This window comes from Oryzias latipes, chromosome 17 (assembly GCF_053564925.1).
Source record: "Oryzias latipes strain Hd-rR chromosome 17, Olatipes_Hd-rR_3.1".
Lineage (NCBI taxonomy): Eukaryota > Metazoa > Chordata > Actinopteri > Beloniformes > Adrianichthyidae > Oryzias > Oryzias latipes.
In genome coordinates this window covers 33,982,734-34,002,556 of record NC_136253.1, presented here as the reverse complement: position 1 = coordinate 34,002,556, position 19,823 = coordinate 33,982,734, and the positions used below count along the sequence as shown (strand labels likewise).

At 40.7% G+C, this 19,823-nt stretch overlaps 1 protein-coding gene across 1 annotated transcript in view; it reads right to left on the bottom strand.

Moving 5' to 3' along the window:
• LOC101159138 (vasoactive intestinal polypeptide receptor 1-like) overlaps nucleotides 1–19,545 on the bottom strand; it is a 29,959-nt gene extending 10,414 nt beyond the window's left edge. The window contains exons 1-7 of the mRNA XM_004079502.4: nucleotides 19,224–19,545; nucleotides 18,482–18,590; nucleotides 4,527–4,634; nucleotides 3,227–3,327; nucleotides 2,557–2,654; nucleotides 2,132–2,264; nucleotides 757–910 (exon numbers count right to left, since the gene is read on the bottom strand). Coding sequence (XP_004079550.3) covers nucleotides 757–910; nucleotides 2,132–2,264; nucleotides 2,557–2,654; nucleotides 3,227–3,327; nucleotides 4,527–4,634; nucleotides 18,482–18,590; nucleotides 19,224–19,496 — 976 coding nt within the window. The 5' untranslated portion in view covers nucleotides 19,497–19,545. The remainder of the gene's footprint in view (nucleotides 1–756; nucleotides 911–2,131; nucleotides 2,265–2,556; nucleotides 2,655–3,226; nucleotides 3,328–4,526; nucleotides 4,635–18,481; nucleotides 18,591–19,223) is intronic.
• Between the last annotated feature and the right edge of the window lie 278 nt (nucleotides 19,546–19,823).

The window sequence follows — 19,823 nt, the reverse complement described above, 5'->3', positions numbered from 1 at the left end:
AGAAATTCAGCATCTGGGGCCCAGCATGGCGTCCAACAATTTTCCCTCTGCGAATGCTGCTAAAAAGTGTAAAATAAATAAAAAAAACGTGTGTCTCCAAAGTTATTGTGATGTTTCTCCCCCTGGGTAATCAGACATGGGGGCTGTGGGGGCGTCAAGGCCGAGTGCTGCTGTGCTGCACGGTGACATGTCTGTGGCAGTGCTGCCGTGACAGATGAGGGGGCTGGATGACTTCATTAAAGCCTGTGGAAACAGGCTTTAACAGGAAACGCGCTGACAGACAGAACCCCAACTTTCATGGAAACATCTGAGACAAAAAAGCAGAAAAAGAAACCAAGCTTTTGCTGTTTTGCAAAGATCGTTTGAGCAGGTTTCCGCCCGGCTGGAAATTAAACCTAAACACGGCTGTGCTTCGTATATGAACTGGTCTAATTCTATCTTTGATTACAATCTCCGGCATTAAAAGCAGCAATCAGCTAACCTTTTCACAGCGAACGTGCAATTTTGCGTGCTCCTTCCAATTGATATGGATGATAACAAGGTTATTTTGAGAGACGCTCGAGCATCACTCAGTCATTCAATCACACAGAAAAGGTGAGGGAGTACAAATGTGGTCACTGACAACCTGCAGAAGAACCAAGCTCCTCTCTGAGCAGCCTTACGCGTCACCTCTGGTGCTTCTTCTGTCTTCTGGGACGACACCATTGGTGTTTTCATTAAAAAATTTACTGCCCCCATTCTGTCATGTTCACTCACCCCAGCCTATCAGGATGTACCACCAAAAGTATTTCCTCTGCGAGACGAAAGTGAGCGCCAGCAGGGTCTGCAGATACATGCCCTCCACCAGCAGCCAGAAGTAGTTGGCGAGAATACTGAACTGGAAGAACGCCACGGCCGACTTGCAGGCGGTCTAGACGTGATGCAGGACAACAAAGCCACAAGCATTAGCTTGTACCTCATTAGTGTGTCAAAGAAAAAGGACATAGATAACAAAATTGTATTCTTACTTAACTGCCTGCTCAACCAAATGAGAGACCATTTAGAAAATGTGTTATAAAAAACATTGTTTGCATTATTCCCCCAAAGGAATAAGCAGCAGGAAACGTTATTTTTAAATTAATTTTGTCTTGGTTGGGTATTTAAACAGTGAAATTCCCGCTCCGATCATCTCTTTTTAAAGCGTTTCCAGTGGTCTTTTAATTATAAGTATGACGTTTTTAGCCAAAATCCAAAAACCTACAGGAGTAAGAAATTCACCTCCGAGTGTCAGCGGGACCCCGCCCCCACTTCCTGTCACCCGTCTGTTTACGCCCTCTCCTGCTTATAGCCCCTAACAGACCCAACCTAACATTAACGGAGCAACAACAAAAAACTGGCGATTCAAACAGCCGTACAGTTTGAATCCAGACATCAGCTCAGGCGAGGAAAACAAAGACGTCCATGGATCGATTTGTTTTTCAAGTGGATGCATCAGAATGGAGCACAGCATCCAGCGCCCGGCATGTTTTGTGCCACAAATACACACTGCTTGTTGGATCCTTATTTAAAACTTTTTAAGAAAAGAAATACTCAGAAATGTAATTTTAAGGGTAAACAGCAAAAATGTGTAAATATTTTTTCCATTTTTTCAGCTCTGTTTTTAATTTTTCTCTCTTTTCACATTGTTTATTGTTTGGTAATTAATTCTTAAATAATCAATATCCTCTTGGCCTGTTTAACATGTAAAGCTGCTGTTAAAAAACTTTATTTTTCTGTTGTTGTTTTTTTTTATCTTTATTGTGCAGCAGGCAAGAGAAAAAAGACAATTATTGTCATATTTTCCAGCACATTTGCTTCGTCTCAGCTTTGTGAGGACTGCTGCAAGCTGTCGCGAACAATTACCCTTTAGGTTGACGGTTCTCTGTTTGCCGCAGTTCAGAGTCTCAGGAGTGAAGCAAAGAAAGAGACACTAAGTTAAGTAATTTAAGGAAAATAAAACGTTGTTTTATTTTAATTGAAAAATTATGGGGATAAAGAAAACAAGAAAATTTTATAGAAATGATTAGAAACTGATGGGAAAAACGATCCAATTCAGATTTTGCTTTGACTTCCAGTCTTTCGTTGAAATCTGTGATGTCAGCATTTGCCTCACCGTGGAAATGGAGCAGTGGTCCAAAGTCTCATCTGCAAACAACACGGCGTCCTTAACGAACACGGCGCTGGCTCTCAGGACAAACGAAGAGAAAAGGTTGATGTGGATGTAGTTTCTGGTGCAGTGGAACTTCCTGCGTTTAAAAATAAAGAAGAGCACAGGACACCGCCTTCTAAATAGATCATATTTCATGATAAACAACATTTTCTGTGGAAAACATTTTTTTCCAGCGTGTAATAATTCATCAACCTGTGCTGTGTAACCCTCCAGGCCGTTTCCTGTGAACATGTGGCCTCCAGGCTTCAGATTTAAACTGTAGTCCTCTCTGTGTGCACCTTTAGGTTTTCAGACTCTAGTGAGAGCGAGCATGCTGTGAAATTTCCCTCACGTTGTTCTGAATCTGCATGCATCTGCTGTGGGCTTACCTGAAGGCTGCAAACACCACGATGGCTGTGATGAGGGAGATGAGCGAGGTGGCGTAGCCGACAGTGTACACCTGTCTGAAGGTGTAGAGGTAACTCGTCTGGAGAGGGAAAGTCCACGAGAAAGAGAACAAAACACCAGAGTTAACCCATTAAAACACTCACAAGAGGTTTAAAATCCACAAAAATAGATAGGATTTCTTTCTAAAACGTCTTTTTTCTTAATGTTCCTCTCTGATCATCTATTTTTAAAGGCATTCCCGGTGGTCTTTGAATCATTATTATGCCGTTTTTAGTCAAAACCTTTCTAGGACATAGTTTCTGCAGAGCAGAGGGAGTTTGTTAGAAATTCACCTCTGAGTTGTGGGCGGGACCATCCACCCACAACTCACGTTGAGAACTATTTATTGTTTTTTATGGCATTTTATGTCACAAATTCGATCTTTTTCAATCTGCATTTCTTTCGTCTGCTCCTGATTCACAGTGATTTGAATAAAAAAAAATTCAGAAATGCTGTTTTGAGCTTGATTATCTTTCTATACATCCTGCATCATTAGAAAAATCCCACAAGAACATGTTAAAAACACCCAAAACACAAATTTCATTCAAGTGAGTTTTAAAAAAAAATAAATGTGACAAAGAAGTATTGAAATACGAAAAAATGTGTTCTTACCTCAGATTCCGACTCATTATCGTCACTAAAATCACACGCCTCCTCATAAGGCGGATACATTTCAGACCATCCCTCCACGTTACAGTTCCTGAACACATAGCCTGACAATGAGGCAACAAAAAAGGGCAAAGAATAGTAGTTTAGTGATGGAACCAGACACAAAAAAAATCTAATTTGGTTTCTCTTTCATGCAAACTTTTGATGCAACTAAGAAAAAAAATCGTTTTTTCAGACGGTGAGGATAGCTCAAACCCAATAAATGTTTACAGGTTTGTCAATTTTAATTGAAAAATGTAGGTTTATTTGAACCAACTCTTCTAAGCTGGAGACACAAACTATTATTTTGTGTCTGCAGTTGGCAGATGACAGTCCCGACGCCAAAGGATTCAGGCTTCATAAAATATCAGTATATTGAATCTCCGGGTAGATGGAATGTGAAATGACCTCTCTTTATAGTTTGTTTAGCTTTTGCTTTGGTCAGCCTATGAGGCGAACACAATGCCCTTTATCTTTTGAATTGTCTTTCTTACTTTGCTGCGGCTGATTCGACCATTTAGTGCTCTAGAAATGTTCTGAGGGGGAGAGTCCTTGAAATCCTCCAAACGCCCTTTGGACATTACTGACTTTGGCCCTTTTTTGTTCCCTAAGTGCTGCAGTCAGTCAGAGAACATGTGACGCTTTCATGGCTGCTTAAGTCCTGCTGAACATCCATTTGGAAACAGCAGGTGTCAGGGGAAGGTTGTCAGCTGGATCTCTCGCTGCAAAGCTGTGGGACCGGTTATCAGCATGTGTGTGCTGCAGATAGCAAAGCCAGGAGCTACCCAGAAGTCTGCTTGTTTACTTAAAAACGTTAAGCATGGCAAGGAGAATTTCGCCTTTTGAACTGAGACTCAAATCTCCGATCTGTAATTCCAAATGAGCTGCACTCTCCATCCTCCTGAAGGATGATGGGACATAACTCATACAATGATCCTGACCTTCACCTTCGAATTGCCGTTACGATCCAATCACGCTGACAGAACAGGAGAGCAGCAATTGCTGCTTGAAATATGAGCAGTCTGTAATTTGAAGGGATATTTGTGGAGGTAAAACACTGGAACAAAGAAACAAGGAAGTCTACAGCTTTACTAGCAAACAAACAAACGTGAATGATTTTTGCGGCTCCCTGATCCGCTCTGAAAAATCACACGGATAATTAAAGTTAGCACCAGACAACGGCAAAGAATGCTTTATGAACAGGAAGTTTCCCTCCGTCGCCATGGAAACGAGAACTGCTCCGTCGCCTGCCTCAGGAACCGACCTTGATTGCTGGAGAAATGCTGGAAGACTTCAGAACAGGACAGATTCACCACCTGCCCCACTTCAGCTCTCAACCAGCATCCGATCTCATCCCACTCCGTCCTACATCCTGCAAGGACAAGAGGAGGAGCGACGGCGGGGTCAGCCGGCTAACAAAGGCACAAAGATGATCAAACAGACGACAGAAAAGAGAATCACCACCCTTCACATCTTAGCAAGCTTTGTTTTTCACGTTTCGCACATCTTAACGTGATATTTTCTCAAATATTATTTTGTCCTTTATCTGCATCTGTCACTCGAAAGCTCCGACACGTAGACACCTCCGGGTGGGAGTTTGATATTATTGGATGATCCGCGAGTTTTTGCTTGCTTTACCGGCCTCTCAACTGATACTGTCCAAACTCATTTCACGCTGAATAAAGGAAAGCCTTAAGAATTGTACTTTTTCATGCAATAAAGCCCAAACGCACACCACCAGCATGCCTTAAAAAACCAACTCTGTAATTTGAACAGGAATCCTTTGTTATATTTTCAAAAACCGGAGGCTACGGTGCTGAGAATAGAATTAGAAATTGGATTCTGTATCTGTGACATCCAAGAGTCCCCTGTGTTTGGGTAAAAATGAAAAATAATGGATTGTGGATTCCTCCAAGAAGTTTGAAACCCTAACCACCAGGCTGGGTAAAATTGTTTAAGGTGGTATTTTTGTGTGAGAAAGCAGGATACAGCTCCTAACGAAGGATGTCCACAGTAATCCGTTTCTTAACTCCTCCTGACAAAAGATGGTTCCTGGTGCAGTTCTGTGAGGAGGATTAGAGATAACAATTATCTGTTACGGACTCCGTTTGTGCCATTTTATGCAACAAAAACATTTGTGTGTGTGTGTGTCATCCTAATGGTCGGTTCATTTGGACAGTGAGAGATAGAAATCGAGAAATCAATGTTTAGCTATCAATTGATAAACATTTATTTGCATTTCATTGAGGGAAACATGTATTTGATCCCCCATAGATTTCTGGTTCACACAGTCCGGTTACAATCTCCTAATCAACCTGTCACCTGAATTAAAGGCACCTGAAATGGACTAACCACCTGTACAACAGACACCTGTCCACAGATTCAGTGCATCACTCAGACTCCAAACTTTCCAACTTGGGAAAGACTAAAGAGTTTTCAGTAGATTGAAGGGAGAAGATTGTGGACCTGCACCAGACCGGACTGGACTACAAAACTATCAGCCATAAGCTGGAGGTTACCATGACAACTGTTGGTGCAACTGGGCCAAAATACAAGAACATAAGCATCAATCCACCTCCAGGTCTGGGGCTTCAAACCAGATCGGACCTGGTAGGGTTTCCATGATCATGAGAACAGAGAGAAACCGGCCTAAAACGACACGGCAAGAGTTAGTTGATGATTTTGAAGCAGCTGGAACCACGGTCACAGAGAAAACCATTGGTGATACTTTATTTTATGGTTTAACATCTTTCAAAGCTCACTAAGGCCCCTCCGCTTAAGAAGGCAGATGTGTAGGCCCGCCTGAAGTTTGAACATCTTCATGATTTAGAGAGAGATTGGGAGAAGGTGCTGTGGTCAGATGAGACCAACATGGATCGGCATGGAGCTACTTCCCTGTGTGGATGGGAGGATGGGCGGAGCCATGTACCATCAAATCCTGAGTGAGAACCTCCTTCCTCCACCAGGAAGGTCATGGAGTGGCCCAGCCAGTCTCTGGACCTCAATCCTATGGAAAACCTATAGAGAGCTGAAGCTCGGGGTTGCTTAGCAACAGCCATCAAATCTGAATGATTTAGAAGTCATTTAAAAAGAAGAAAGGACCAAGTTCCTCTTGAAATATGCAGAATCCTACAAGAAACATCTGACCTCTGTGCTGCTGCTAAGAGTTTTGCCACAAACTGCAGTCTTTCCGGCAAGATGGTTCAAATACTTATTTCCCTCAATGAAATGCAAATAAATGTTTACAAATTCTTTAAAGTCGATTTCGTGTTGTTTTTTTTAATCTCTCACCATAAGGATGACAGAAGCCACAAAATCAACAAACTGATGTCCTCCACTGTAAATGTTCATATATCACAAAGTGGGTGAGCTTTTTGATATAAACAAACATGTACTGCTAATCAGATTGCTTTATGCTACACAGAACTTCTTCCATTCTGCGTCATGAGTGTACAAAACACATTTTCCTAATCACAGCGTCTGGTGGCGTCTGCGTTGTAATTAGATTTTTCCACGGGTAAATCACAACAGATAAGGAAAAGATAATAGCGTTTTGTTTGTGCAGACACTTGGCTTCAAAGATTAACTGCTGACATTTAGCTGAGACACACCAGTCGGAGTAAAATCTGCATTATTTTTTTTTTTCGGAGCCCCCTGATAAACGGACAAATGTAATCCATTCTTCACCTTTTCTCTGAAATGTGTCGGCAGGTTCACTAGAACCGGGTGGCTTGAAGGCGGGGTAATTCACTTCAGCGACTTCTGGGGCCATGAGGCGGATATTTGTGAAGCGAAGGAGGTAGACGGCCGTTAAAACTGACCAATCGGCTGAAGGCCGTCGCTTTGAATTGTGTTCTGTGATGCTGCAGGTGAAAGCATCACCAACACATGTTGCACCATTGCCGTCCGCATGGCGACTTTATCGTGTCATGCAGTTTTCACCTCTGTGTCTCACTCGGGGTAAATCAACTCAAAAACCACTGCGGGGAGTTTTCACGACATTTAGCACAGATTATCCTGGTGCCCTGAAGACTTATCAAAACCACAACGACGGCTCGTCACCTCAGACTCCATTTGTGTTTTCGATTCTTCGACTTTAGACTTTAGACATTCAGGAGCCCCTGAAGAGGCTTCCACTAAAATCTACTCAACAAAAGTGCACACGACACAAAAATCCCATTTCTTTTTTTAAGCCAAAGCTTAATGAGGATTAAAAAAAAGCCACACCCCTCTTTAAAATAAATGTATTTTGGTGGGACACACAGGAAACTGTCAAATTGTTTGTTTTGGTGACCCGGTTTGGATGGAATATGATGAATGGAAATGCTTTAAAGCAAGAGAACAACAACCTGAAAATCATTTAGAGAAGCTTTTATTGTTGTAAACGTGAAGGACCTTTGGAAGGACAAAGAAAAAAAAAGTTATATTTACGCATAAAACATGTAAAAAAAAAACATTAAATACGAGATGTTACTGATGTTTTTCCCTTATTATAAGAGAAAAAATCTGCCAATGAAACAATTAGAACTTGGTAAGATTCTTTGGTTGTGATGTTTTGCTCTTTAAAGATGATTTAAGATAATAAAACTTTCTATAAAGACTCAAATTTAGATGTATTTGACATAATTTTTTATTGTTTAAAAAAAAAACAGTTGTATACATTTAAAAGTAGGTGTGCAGTTTTTCCCCAAATAATTTTCCATTTTAGGTTTTAGTCCAAATCTTATTTCCAGACCATAATCACCTCCAGGTTAGAATTCCACATTTTAAGCTACATTTGTTTTAAATGCCTTTGCTTTTGCTGCAGCAGCTCTAAAACTCAGTTCATGTCACTAAGTCCTCTCCTAAAACCCACTTTTTAAACTGGGCTTTTAATATATAGTGAAGAGGTTCCCTCTTTTTCTTTTATCCCACCATATTTTCATTCATTTTTTCTATGAAATATTTGAGAAATGTTTTGTTTGAACAAAGCATCTTTATAGGCATTTCTTTGTATCTTTCTATTCTGTCACTGAGCAGCACTCTAGGTCTGCATGGACAATTTAAGTCAATAAAGCTCATTATTATTTTATCACAAAAAATTTTGTGTCGATGTTGTGTTTTTACTTTTATCCTATGTTGTTAAATGCATTTGCTCTCTTATGAGTCCAGTTTCCCTTAAATCAAGAGTCTGTGTTTTGAGACAAGACCGCTGTTTACAAATGGAACTTTTGCTTAGAAATACAGTTATAAAGTAAAAAAATAACTAACTAAATAAGATGTAATGACTCAACAGGATATTTGAATTGCATTACCTTAGAACAAGGAATTTCATTGTATTAAAAACTAGTTTTGCCTTAAATTAAGTGTATTTAAACTAGAAACCAAATGAAAATACTTGAGGTTTTGTGTTTTTGCTGTGTAAAAAGATCTGATTTTTGTGAATTGAAATAATTAAACACTCTCTTCACAAATATATACCTCATTAAATAACAAGCCTGTATCTGAAAATCTGAGTTGGAGGACACGGTGGTGAGACTTTATGTGACTTAAATGACGACTACTCTGTGTTAAAGGTGGTCAGTAACAGAACGCTGCTCCAGGCTTCACACACAAGACTTTTAGTACACACAAATGACAAATTTAACAAAAGGAAAAAAATACCTCCCACCTCTTTTGAAATAACTCTGAGCCTAAATTAATTAGCGCCAAAGTCGCCAACGCTTGTTAAACCTCTGCGTCTTGTGATGGAAGAAGCCCTTTGTGGAAACAACGATAAGAAGCTTAAAACTGGCAGAAAAGAGTGGTTTGGAAAACAAAGGAAGTGGTAATAAGCCTGCAGTTAATGTGTATGTGTTCAGCTGGAGATAAAAATTAATTACATGTATTTAATCTCAGGATGATTTACAGATTTCGTTCTGGTGACTCTCTGACGTCAGCTCTGAATCTCTAAATAAAAATTTGAATTTTTTTTTTTCTCTGGAGGAAGCGTCTTTCTAAGCACACGCCGGAGTAGGTTAAGCTCTAGCTTTACAGAAACTGGTTTCATGTCAACAAAAGACCTAAAAGGAGCAGCAACAGCAGCTTTCAGTGACTTTCTGGCGGCAGAGGCACATTAATGGCTCTTTTCATAGGAGGCACATACATTAGCCACATCATCTGAACAGGTGCAGCTGCAGCATCATGAACGGCGCCGAACACCAGAAGAGCAGGCCTGATTTCATCACTGGAGTTTGCCGTGCGCGTTTTCTGACACGACGAAGACCTGAATTACAGTGTTTTCCTGTAATGAAGCAAAGGTCTTAATTCAGAAAGAGGAGGCTGGCATTGCGTGCCAACATTTCAGCACAAATCTAATCCAGCCACTGAGGTGTTGACTACAGCGGATCTCGGTGATGGGAGGAAGCGTGTCTTAACGCGCTGGCAGTACGTGGGCCGACGCAGCAAACAATAAAGGTGGGTGTTCTGATCCACATCCACCGCTGCCTGGAAACTACCTCCATGAAAAAAAAAAAGCTGTGATGTGGATTCCCCTCATCCCTGTTTGCCCGTGATTCTACAAATGTAAAGATGGATTGCAAGTTTGTCTTAGTGTTGATTGTTGTTTGATTCATTGTGTTTCAGATTAGGTGCATGAAAATCCTTTCTTCAGCTTTATTTAAATTAAAGAACTCACAGATGCATCCAGCTCCTTTCAAACTGTTTTGAAGCGATAATTGACTTAAAAACACCCATTCAAAGTGTTTTTCTGTCGTTTCTAAAGATTTTTTTAAATGTTTTTTGTGTGTAAAGTAATGATGGGATGTCATCTGGATTTGGGGCTTGATTGATTGATTGAACAAGTCAGATTGCTCCCATTTCTTGCATAAGACTTTAACAATAAAATTGTAATTTTTGGAATTGGTTTCATTCCAAGGTACTTAAAAACAAACAAGCAAATTTATATATTTACATAAATGTTTCTAACTTAGGATAATTAGCCATAAATCGATTGTAAAATCAAAAGATCAGAATCGAAAGAAGCATACACATGCACTCATGTATGTACATGTAGACATATGCAAATGCATATCCCCAATATTAATGCAAAGTTCATTTAAAGCCCGTTCTGATCATCCTTTGATCCATTTTCAAAGTGGTCTTTTAGTTACGGCGATGCAGTCTCTAGCAAAAATAAACATTGTTCCTGTAGAGCTGCAGGAGTTCACCTGTAGAAATTCCCCTCTGAATTGTGGGCGGGACCATCAGTGGCAAGTAACCCCGCCCCCTCACCCTTCTTGTTGCTGAGAGCTCAGCCCAGCGTATTTCTACGTCACAAACACGTTGTTTTTTTCAAACTGCATTTTTTTTGTCTCCACCTGATTCACAACAATTTGAATAAAAAATACTCAGAAATGCTTTTTTTTTTACTATCTATGTCCATCATCAGAAAAATGACATGTTAAAAACACCAAAAACATGATTTTGATCTGAGAGGGTGTTTAAAGAATGCAGTTTTTGCAAGACATTATTTGAAATTTGACCAGTAAAACTGTAAGAAAAAATTGTGTTATCCCAGTTTTAAATTGTCAATATGAACCAATTAATGAAGGAGTGAAAAGGTAAGAATGGCTCAGAAGTGAGTAACAGTTCAAACGTACAAGTTTTGAAGAAACTGAATTCAAACAAAAGTTCTTTTTGCCACTTTTGCAGATGCTCATCACGCGACGGATGTGCACCGATCATCCATCATCCATCTATCATCCATCCATCATCCATCCATCCATGAATCCATCCATCATCCATCCATCTATCGTCCAGCCATCCATCCATTCATCATCCATCGTCCATTCATCATCCATCCATCTACCATTCATTCATCATACATCCATCCATCATCCATTGTCCATTCATCATCCATCCATTCATCCATCCATCCATCCATCATTCATCCATCCATCCATCATCCATCCATTCATCTATTTATCCATCCATCCATTCATCCATTTATCCATCCATCCATCCATCCATCCATCATCCATTTATCCATCCATCATCCTTCCATTCATCCATCGTCCATTCATCATCCATCGTCCATTCATCATCCATCCATTCATCCATCCATCATCCATCCATTCAACCATTTATCCATCCATCCATCCATCCATCGTCCATTCAACATCCATTCATCCATCGTCCATCCATCCATCCATCCATGGTCCATCCATCTATTCATCATCCATCCATTCATCATCCATCCATCAATCCATCCATTCATCCATCCATCATCCATCCATTCAACCATTTATCCATCCATCCATCCATCCATCGTCCATTCAACATCCATTCATCCATCGTCCATCCATCCATCCATCCATCCATGGTCCATCCATCTATTCATCATCCATCCATTCATCATCCATCCATTCATCCATCCATCCATCCATCATTCATCCATCCATCCATCATCCATCCATTCATCTATTTATCCATCCATCCATCCATTCATCCATTTATCCATCCATCCATCCATCCATCATCCATTTATCCATCCATCATCCTTCCATTCATCCATCGTCCATTCATCATCCATCGTCCATTCATCATCCATCCATTCATCCATCCATCATCCATCCATTCAACCATTTATCCATCCATCCATCCATCCATGGTCCATTCAACATCCATTCATCCATCGTCCATCCATCCATCCATCCATCCATGGTCCATCCATCTATTCATCATCCATCCATTCATCACCCATCCATCAATCCATCCATCATCCATCCATCCATCATCCATCCATCAATCCATCCATTCATCCATCCATCATCCATCCATCCATTGTCCATCTATTCATCATCCATCCATCCATCCATCCATCCATCCATCCATCATCCATTCATCCATTTATCCATCCATCCATCCATCATCCATCCATTCATCCATTTATCCATCCATCCATCCATCATCCATCCATTCATCCATCCATCAATCATCCATCCACCAATCCATCATCCATCCATCCATCACCCATCCATCATCCATCCATCCATCCATCAATCGTTTAGCCATCCATCCATCCCTACATTCATCATCCATCCATTCATCCATTTATCCATCCATCCATCCATCATCCATTTATCCATCCATCATCCTTCCATTCATCCATCGTCCATTCATCATCCATCGTCCATTCATCATCCATCCATTCATCCATCCATCATCCATCCATTCAACCATTTATCCATCCATCCATCCATCCATCGTCCATTCAACATCCATCCATCCATCGTCCATCCATCCATCCATCCATCCATGGTCCATCCATCTATTCATCATCCATCCATTCATCTATCCATCACCCATCCATCAATCCATCCATCATCCATCCATCCATCATCCATCCATCCATCAATCCATCCATTCATCCATCCATCATCCATCCATCCATTGTCCATCTATTCATCATCCATCCATCCATCCATCCATCCATCCATCATCCATCCACTCATCCATTTATCCATCCATCCATCCATCATCCATCCATTCATCCATTTATCCATCCATCCATCCATCATCCATCCATTCATCCATCCATCAATCATCCATCCACCAATCCATCATCCATCCATCCATCACCCATCCATCATCCATCCATCCATCCATCCATCAATCGTTTAGCCATCCATCCATCCCTACATTCATCATCCATCCATCACCCATCTATCATCCATCCATCATCCATCCATCCATGAATCCATCCATCATCCATCCATCATCCATCCATTTATCGCCCAGCCATCCATCCATCCACCAATCCATCATCCATCCATCCATCACCCATCCATCATCCATCCATCCATCCATCCATCAATCGTTTAGCCATCCATCCATCCCTACATTCATCATCCATCCATCACCCATCTATCATCCATCCATCATCCATCCATCCATGAATCCATCCATCATCCATCCATCATCCATCCATTTATCGCCCAGCCATCCATCCATTCATCCATCCATCATCCATCCATTCATCCATGTATCCATCCATCCATCCATCATCCATTCATCCATCCATCATCCATCCATTCATCCATTTATCCATCCATCCATCCATCCATCATCCATCGTCCATTCATCATCCATCCATCATCCATTCATTCATCATCCATCACCCATCAATTCATCCATTTATCCATCCATCCATCCATCGTCCATCCATCCATCCATCCATTCATTCATTCATTCATTCATTCATTCATTCATTCATTCATTCATTCATTCATTCATTCATCCATCTATCCATTGTCTATCCATTTATCCATCCATCCATTCATCCATCATCCATCCATCCATTTATACATCCATGGTCCATCCATTCATCTATCCATCAATCATCCATCCACCAATCCATCATCCATCCATCCATCACCCATCCATCATCCATCCATCCATCCATCTATCGTTTAGCCATCCATCCATCCCTACATTCATCCTCCATCCATCACCCATGTATCATCCATCCATCACCCATCCCTACATTCATCCATCCATCCATCCATCTATCGTTTAGCCATCCATCCATCCCTACATTCATCATCCATCCATCACCCATCTATCATCCATCCATCATCCATCCATCCATGAATCCATCCATCATCCATCCATCTATCGCCCAGCCATCCATCCATTCATCCATCCATCATCCATCCATTCATCCATTTATCCATCCATCCATCCATCCATCATCCATTCATCCATCCATCATCCATCCATTCATCCATTTATCCATCCATCCATCCATCCATCATCCATCGTCCATTCATCATCCATCCATCATCCATTCATTCATCATCCATCACCCATCAATTTATCCATTTATCCATCCATCCATCCATCGTCCATCCATCCATCCATCCATCCATTCATTCATTCATTCATTCATCCATCTATCCATTGTCCATCCATTTATCCATCCATCCATTCATCCATGCATCCATCCATCCATTTATACATCCATGGTCCATCCATTCATCTATCCATCAATCATCCATCCATCAATCATCCATCCACCAATCCATCATCCATCCATCCATCCATCACCCATCCATCATCCATCCATCCATCCATCTATCGTTTAGCCATCCATCCATCCCTACATTCATCTTCCATCCATCACCCATTTATCATCCATCCATCACCCATCCATCATCCATCCATCCATCCACCCATCTATCGTTTAGCCATCCATCCATCCCTACATTCATCATCCATCCATCACCCATCTATCATCCATCCATCATCCATCCATCCATGAATCCATCCATCATCCATCCATCTATCGCCCAGCCATCCATCCATTCATCCATCCATCATCCATCCATTCATCCATTTATCCATCCATCCATCCATCCATCATCCATTCATCCATCCATCATCCATCCATTCATCCATTTATCCATCCATCCATCCATCCATCCATCATCCATCGTCCATTGATCATCCATCCATCATCCATTCATTCATCATCCATCACCCATCAATTTATCCATTTATCCATCCATCCATCCATCGTCCATCCATCCATCCATCCATCCATTCATTCATTCATTCATTCATCCATCTATCCATTGTCCATCCATTTATCCATCCATCCATTCATCCATGCATCCATCCATCCATTTATACATCCATGGTCCATCCATTCATTTATCCATCAATCATCCATCCATCAATCATCCATCCACCAATCCATCATCCATCCATCCATCACCCATCCATCATCCATCCATCCATCCATCTATCGTTTAGCCATCCATCCATCCCTACATTCATCCTCCATCCATCACCCATCTATCATCCATCCATCATCCATCCATCATCCATCCATCCATCATCCATCCATCCATCATCCATCGTCCATCCATCCATCCCTACATCCATCCATCCATCCATCCATTATCCATCCATCCATCCATCGATCCATCTTCCATCCATCCATCCATCCATTATCCATCCATCATCCATCCATCCATCCATCCATCCATCCATCACCCATCCATTATCCATCCATCCATCCATCTATCGTTTAGCCATCCATCCATCCCTACATTCATCCTCCATCCATCACCCATCTATCATCCATCCATCATCCATCCATCATCCATCCATCCATCATCCATCCATCCATCATCCATCGTCCATCCATCCATCCCTACATCCATCCATCCATCCATCCATTATCCATCCATCCATCCATCGATCCATCTTCCATCCATCCATCCATCCATTATCCATCCATCATCCATCCATCCATCCATCCATCCATCCATCCATCCATCTTCTTCTACTCATTTGATGCAAAATAGAAATCTGGCTTTGCACTGAAGTGGGGAAATTATAATTTTGGGACCTGTCCACACCAGTTACCCTCCACCCAAGTACACAGAATACGCTACCACAGGACCCCCAGATCCAAACAAAAAGCCAAACACGGGAGATCCCACTGCAGCGTTCTTGTCCACTAAGAAGGCCCAATCAATGACGTGGAGGAAAACATTGGAGTTAAAAATGTTAAAGGAACAAAATCAATCAAAACTGAAACAGATATAAATAACCAGATAAGTTAATAAATAAACCTTACTAGACATATATCAGTAGAAATATTCTTCCATCTAATTTCTGTTCAAGTTGATGGTGAATTAAGTGGAATTAAGTGAAGCAGTTCGTAAAAGTAAATGAGAAGATCTAACTCTTAATTATCTACCTGTTAAGCTTGTGTGCAGAAAGTCAGAGTGTAAATTTTCTCTTTTTTGTGGTTTTTGATCGTCTTCAAGACTTCAGGAACTTTTTTTTAACGAAGTAACGTAAATAAAAAGAGGAAAAGTTTGGCTGACAGACAAAGCAGATCTAGCTGAGAAATTAAACACATTTCAATCGTATAAAAAATAATGTATAGCTACATGTAAACTCTATTTTCCAAAATGACAAGTGATGCTTGTCATATCTGAATATACAGCCTTTTGTGTAATATAGTCTTATAGCAATGCCTGAATATTACATCTAAATTTGTTGCCTTATTAACATCAAATCTTTACCCAGCGGTTTGTGAGCCATCCAATCTTTATTTGCATTTTAAAAGGATTAAACTTTGTTTTTTCCTCTAAATGAACCTTGTATGGTTTGTGAAGTGTTGGAGTTTACACCTAAAAAAATGTTTTTCAAACTCACAATCCGGAATTGGAGTCATGCAAGCTTTTCAGCACACTTCAGCTTCCCGTCTCCTTCAGAAAAACAGCAAAACTCATAAATTATGGAAGTTCATACAAGCTTCTTTTGGACTGACATCTTCAAGTTCAAAACTACATGAAACCTTCGACATCTCGGGAGGGAAAAAAAAGAAAAAATCTCCCATTCCCTGCGTGACAAAACCTTCAGAGATTACCTGAAATGACTTGTCAAGAAGGTGATTATTCAGTTCAAACGTATCTTTCTGATTACTTTCTTCCCTCCACTCCACTGTCTCTATTCCTGGGCTCTGGTTGGCTCTGGGGAAAGCTACACTTTGCACTTGAATGTCAGTCACCTCATTTAAGATTAACAAGGTTTTCCTACATGTAGGAAATGACTTTGAGACAAAGACAATGTGAGCTTTGCTTAGAAGAGAACAGAGGCATGTTTTCATTAATTACACACTCACCGTCTACATTAACCCGTTCTAGACTTCCCATGTCCAATCCGGAATTTTCGTTTAGCCACTAAAAGGGGATGCATTTTTATGAATCAAAGGGGATTCAATGGAGCTAATTACAAACAAGAGTCACTGATAGGTATAATTTGAGAAGCCCCACATGAGTTTCCTGCTCTGCGTGATCACACATGACCTGCACTGCTGGCATCGCCGTCTAAACACGCCTAGACTTCGACAGCCAAATTAATCAACAGTAATTTATCTGCACCGTGGCACCGGGATGACAGCTTTTTACCTGAGTGCTAAGCAGCTTCAGCATTCGTTAATATCAAATTAGTCTGGAAATGTTCAAGTCCCCACACTCTCCCAGCGGGGATCTGATCGCACCTTGTTGTTGTTGTTGTTGGAGAAGAATTTCTAATAAAGATAAAAAATAAAATAAAAAAGACGGGTTGTTTTGGAGACATTTCAGCCTGAAATGTCAGATTTTCCCCTTTTTTCGACGACATCTATGTGTCTGATGTGAAGGACAAGCAGGTTTCACTGCATGTCTATGAGAATCGTGCAGAAAATATGCAAAAACACAGTCATTTCTCAAAACTTTGACTGACATTTTGTCAATTTATGTCTTAAGGGTCACTAAAAACCCAACCATGATCAAAACAACTGTGTTTAGCTTTTCATACATGATGACAAATCCACTAAAAGTGAGAGTAAAACCACAAAAAATTCACAAACTGAGCCTTTTTGTTGTTCAGCAAACTAATTTTACAAGAAACTCAGCTAGTTTTTAAGCAGTTTGTTCATTAGAACATCAGGATGTCAGTTAAAATGCTGCTTGAAGAAAACAATCAATGTTCTGAAGTGAACAAAACTGGTTTTAGTTGATTTAAGTGGAACAGTGCACAGTAAAGTGAAACCTCTAACCCATTTTTACGTGATCTTTAAAATATCTTTTTTGTTTTTGTTTTATGAAATTATCCGCAAATATTTTTGCCTTACTGCCGGTTTTAAAGATTCATTAAACTATATTTTTCCTGTCTAAGAGAGTGATATTATTACAGAAAAAGCTAAAAAATAATTTTTAAAAAAGTAAAAACGTGTCAAATAAAACATATAAATTTGTTGAATGATAGTCTGAAAAACCCTAATGGTCAACTGCTGGATTGGTGAAAACGTATTTGCATTGAAAATATCCTAATTTCAGATTTGGAAATGGTTTATTTCAAGCAATAAAAACAAAAATTTAAACTAAAAACGACACATACATCAAATTAAGGCTAATAAGTTTGAATAATTCAATTAATATTACTCTCAAGCATAAATAGACCTATTAAGCACAGTACAGGACACATAAACCATTTAAAATGACGTTTGTCCAAAATGAGTTTCATTTCAATTTATTTGATTTAAAATGCCCCCATTCTTTATCATTCCAGAGGGCATATTAGCAAATTTATGTATGTAAATGTGCTTTCACGCATCCAGATGAGAGTATTGTAGCTTCATTGAGGCTGCATTAGTGCGTAACTGAGACGCAGCAGGGGCAGCACGCGCGGACTCACCGCTGTGGTCGCTTTGGTTTTGCACCTCGATCCTCCTCCTCTGACTGCAAACCTCTCGAGCCCTCAGGTGCTGGGAGATGATGGCGCAATCCGGATGGATTGCTTTTCCCTGTAAATATAATGCAAACATGCATCAGACTTGTGCAGCCTCCTCCGCGTGAGGCTGTTCCTCCTGCAGCAGCTTGTGCGTAAATGTGTGCCGCGATGGAGAGAAAAGGGGATTCAAACTCCTTTATTCCAAAAATACTAATAATAAAAACTACAAACGTTTGAGGGTGAGCTTGTTGACATCCAGTTCCTAAAAATAGCTGCAGCCTGATGAGAAGTTGGCTTTTGTCAGAATATCTTTGGCAAAATCACGCGCAAAGCAATCAAACTCCCCCAGCCCCACGAATCCACTCGTTGATCCCGCTGATCCCGTCTTTGATTGATCACAGCCTTGAAGGATGCAGGTGGATGGAAAACTGCTAATTAGTGTCAACAGCATAATGATGACGGGTTATTTTCTGCCCATGTGTGGTGCATGCCCAAAATAGCCAGTGAAGGACAGCCGGGATGAAAATGTTAACAGAATTAGAGCTGAGAGGTCATTGAGAATAAAGGAGATCGGTGCCTCGTTAGAAACAAGGCGCGACTTTAAGGGAGGGGGGGTCAAAAGGGAGAACTTTTAGTCCAGTTTGACGCGCCTTTAGCACTTGGATTCTACAGGAAACGTGTTTATGTGAAGGGAAACGCCACTCACCATTGGGCTGGACCACAGCTGGAGATACAGGACGAGGAACGTGACTTTCTCATGTCGACCTTTGAGCCCACTGGACATGTCCATCATTGATCCAATCGGTGATGTTTGGGCAAAACCGGATTCCTCTTGTTTGATCTTCCAGTTGCCGAGTAGAGCTGGATCAGATCCGCGATTCTCCCCGTGAGCTGCAAACTTGAGGAGTGGAGAGGAGAGCGGAGGAGAGGAGAACTGCTGCAGCACATCTGCTGCTGCGTAAAAGCAGTGACTCTCCATTCAGACGACGGGGACGCCTCTCCAAACGAAGCGACAGTGACCTAATTTCAAGTTCACGTAGTCGGTTTAGGAGCTGCTGAGTCAAACTTTGATAGCAGCTCATGTTCAAGACATATTTTAAGCTTATTCATTTCTTAATGGGAAAAAAAATCCAACTTGTGATTCAAATCCCAAAACAAAACAGGCGTCATTTGAATAAAGATGTCTTCTTCACAAGTCCCTTTGTCGTGAATAGTGGCAGAATTTTAGTTTACATGCAAATCTAATGACTGTGTTGTAACAAAAACACACTGCTCACAGTAATTCAGCAATGTTGAATTTTAACAA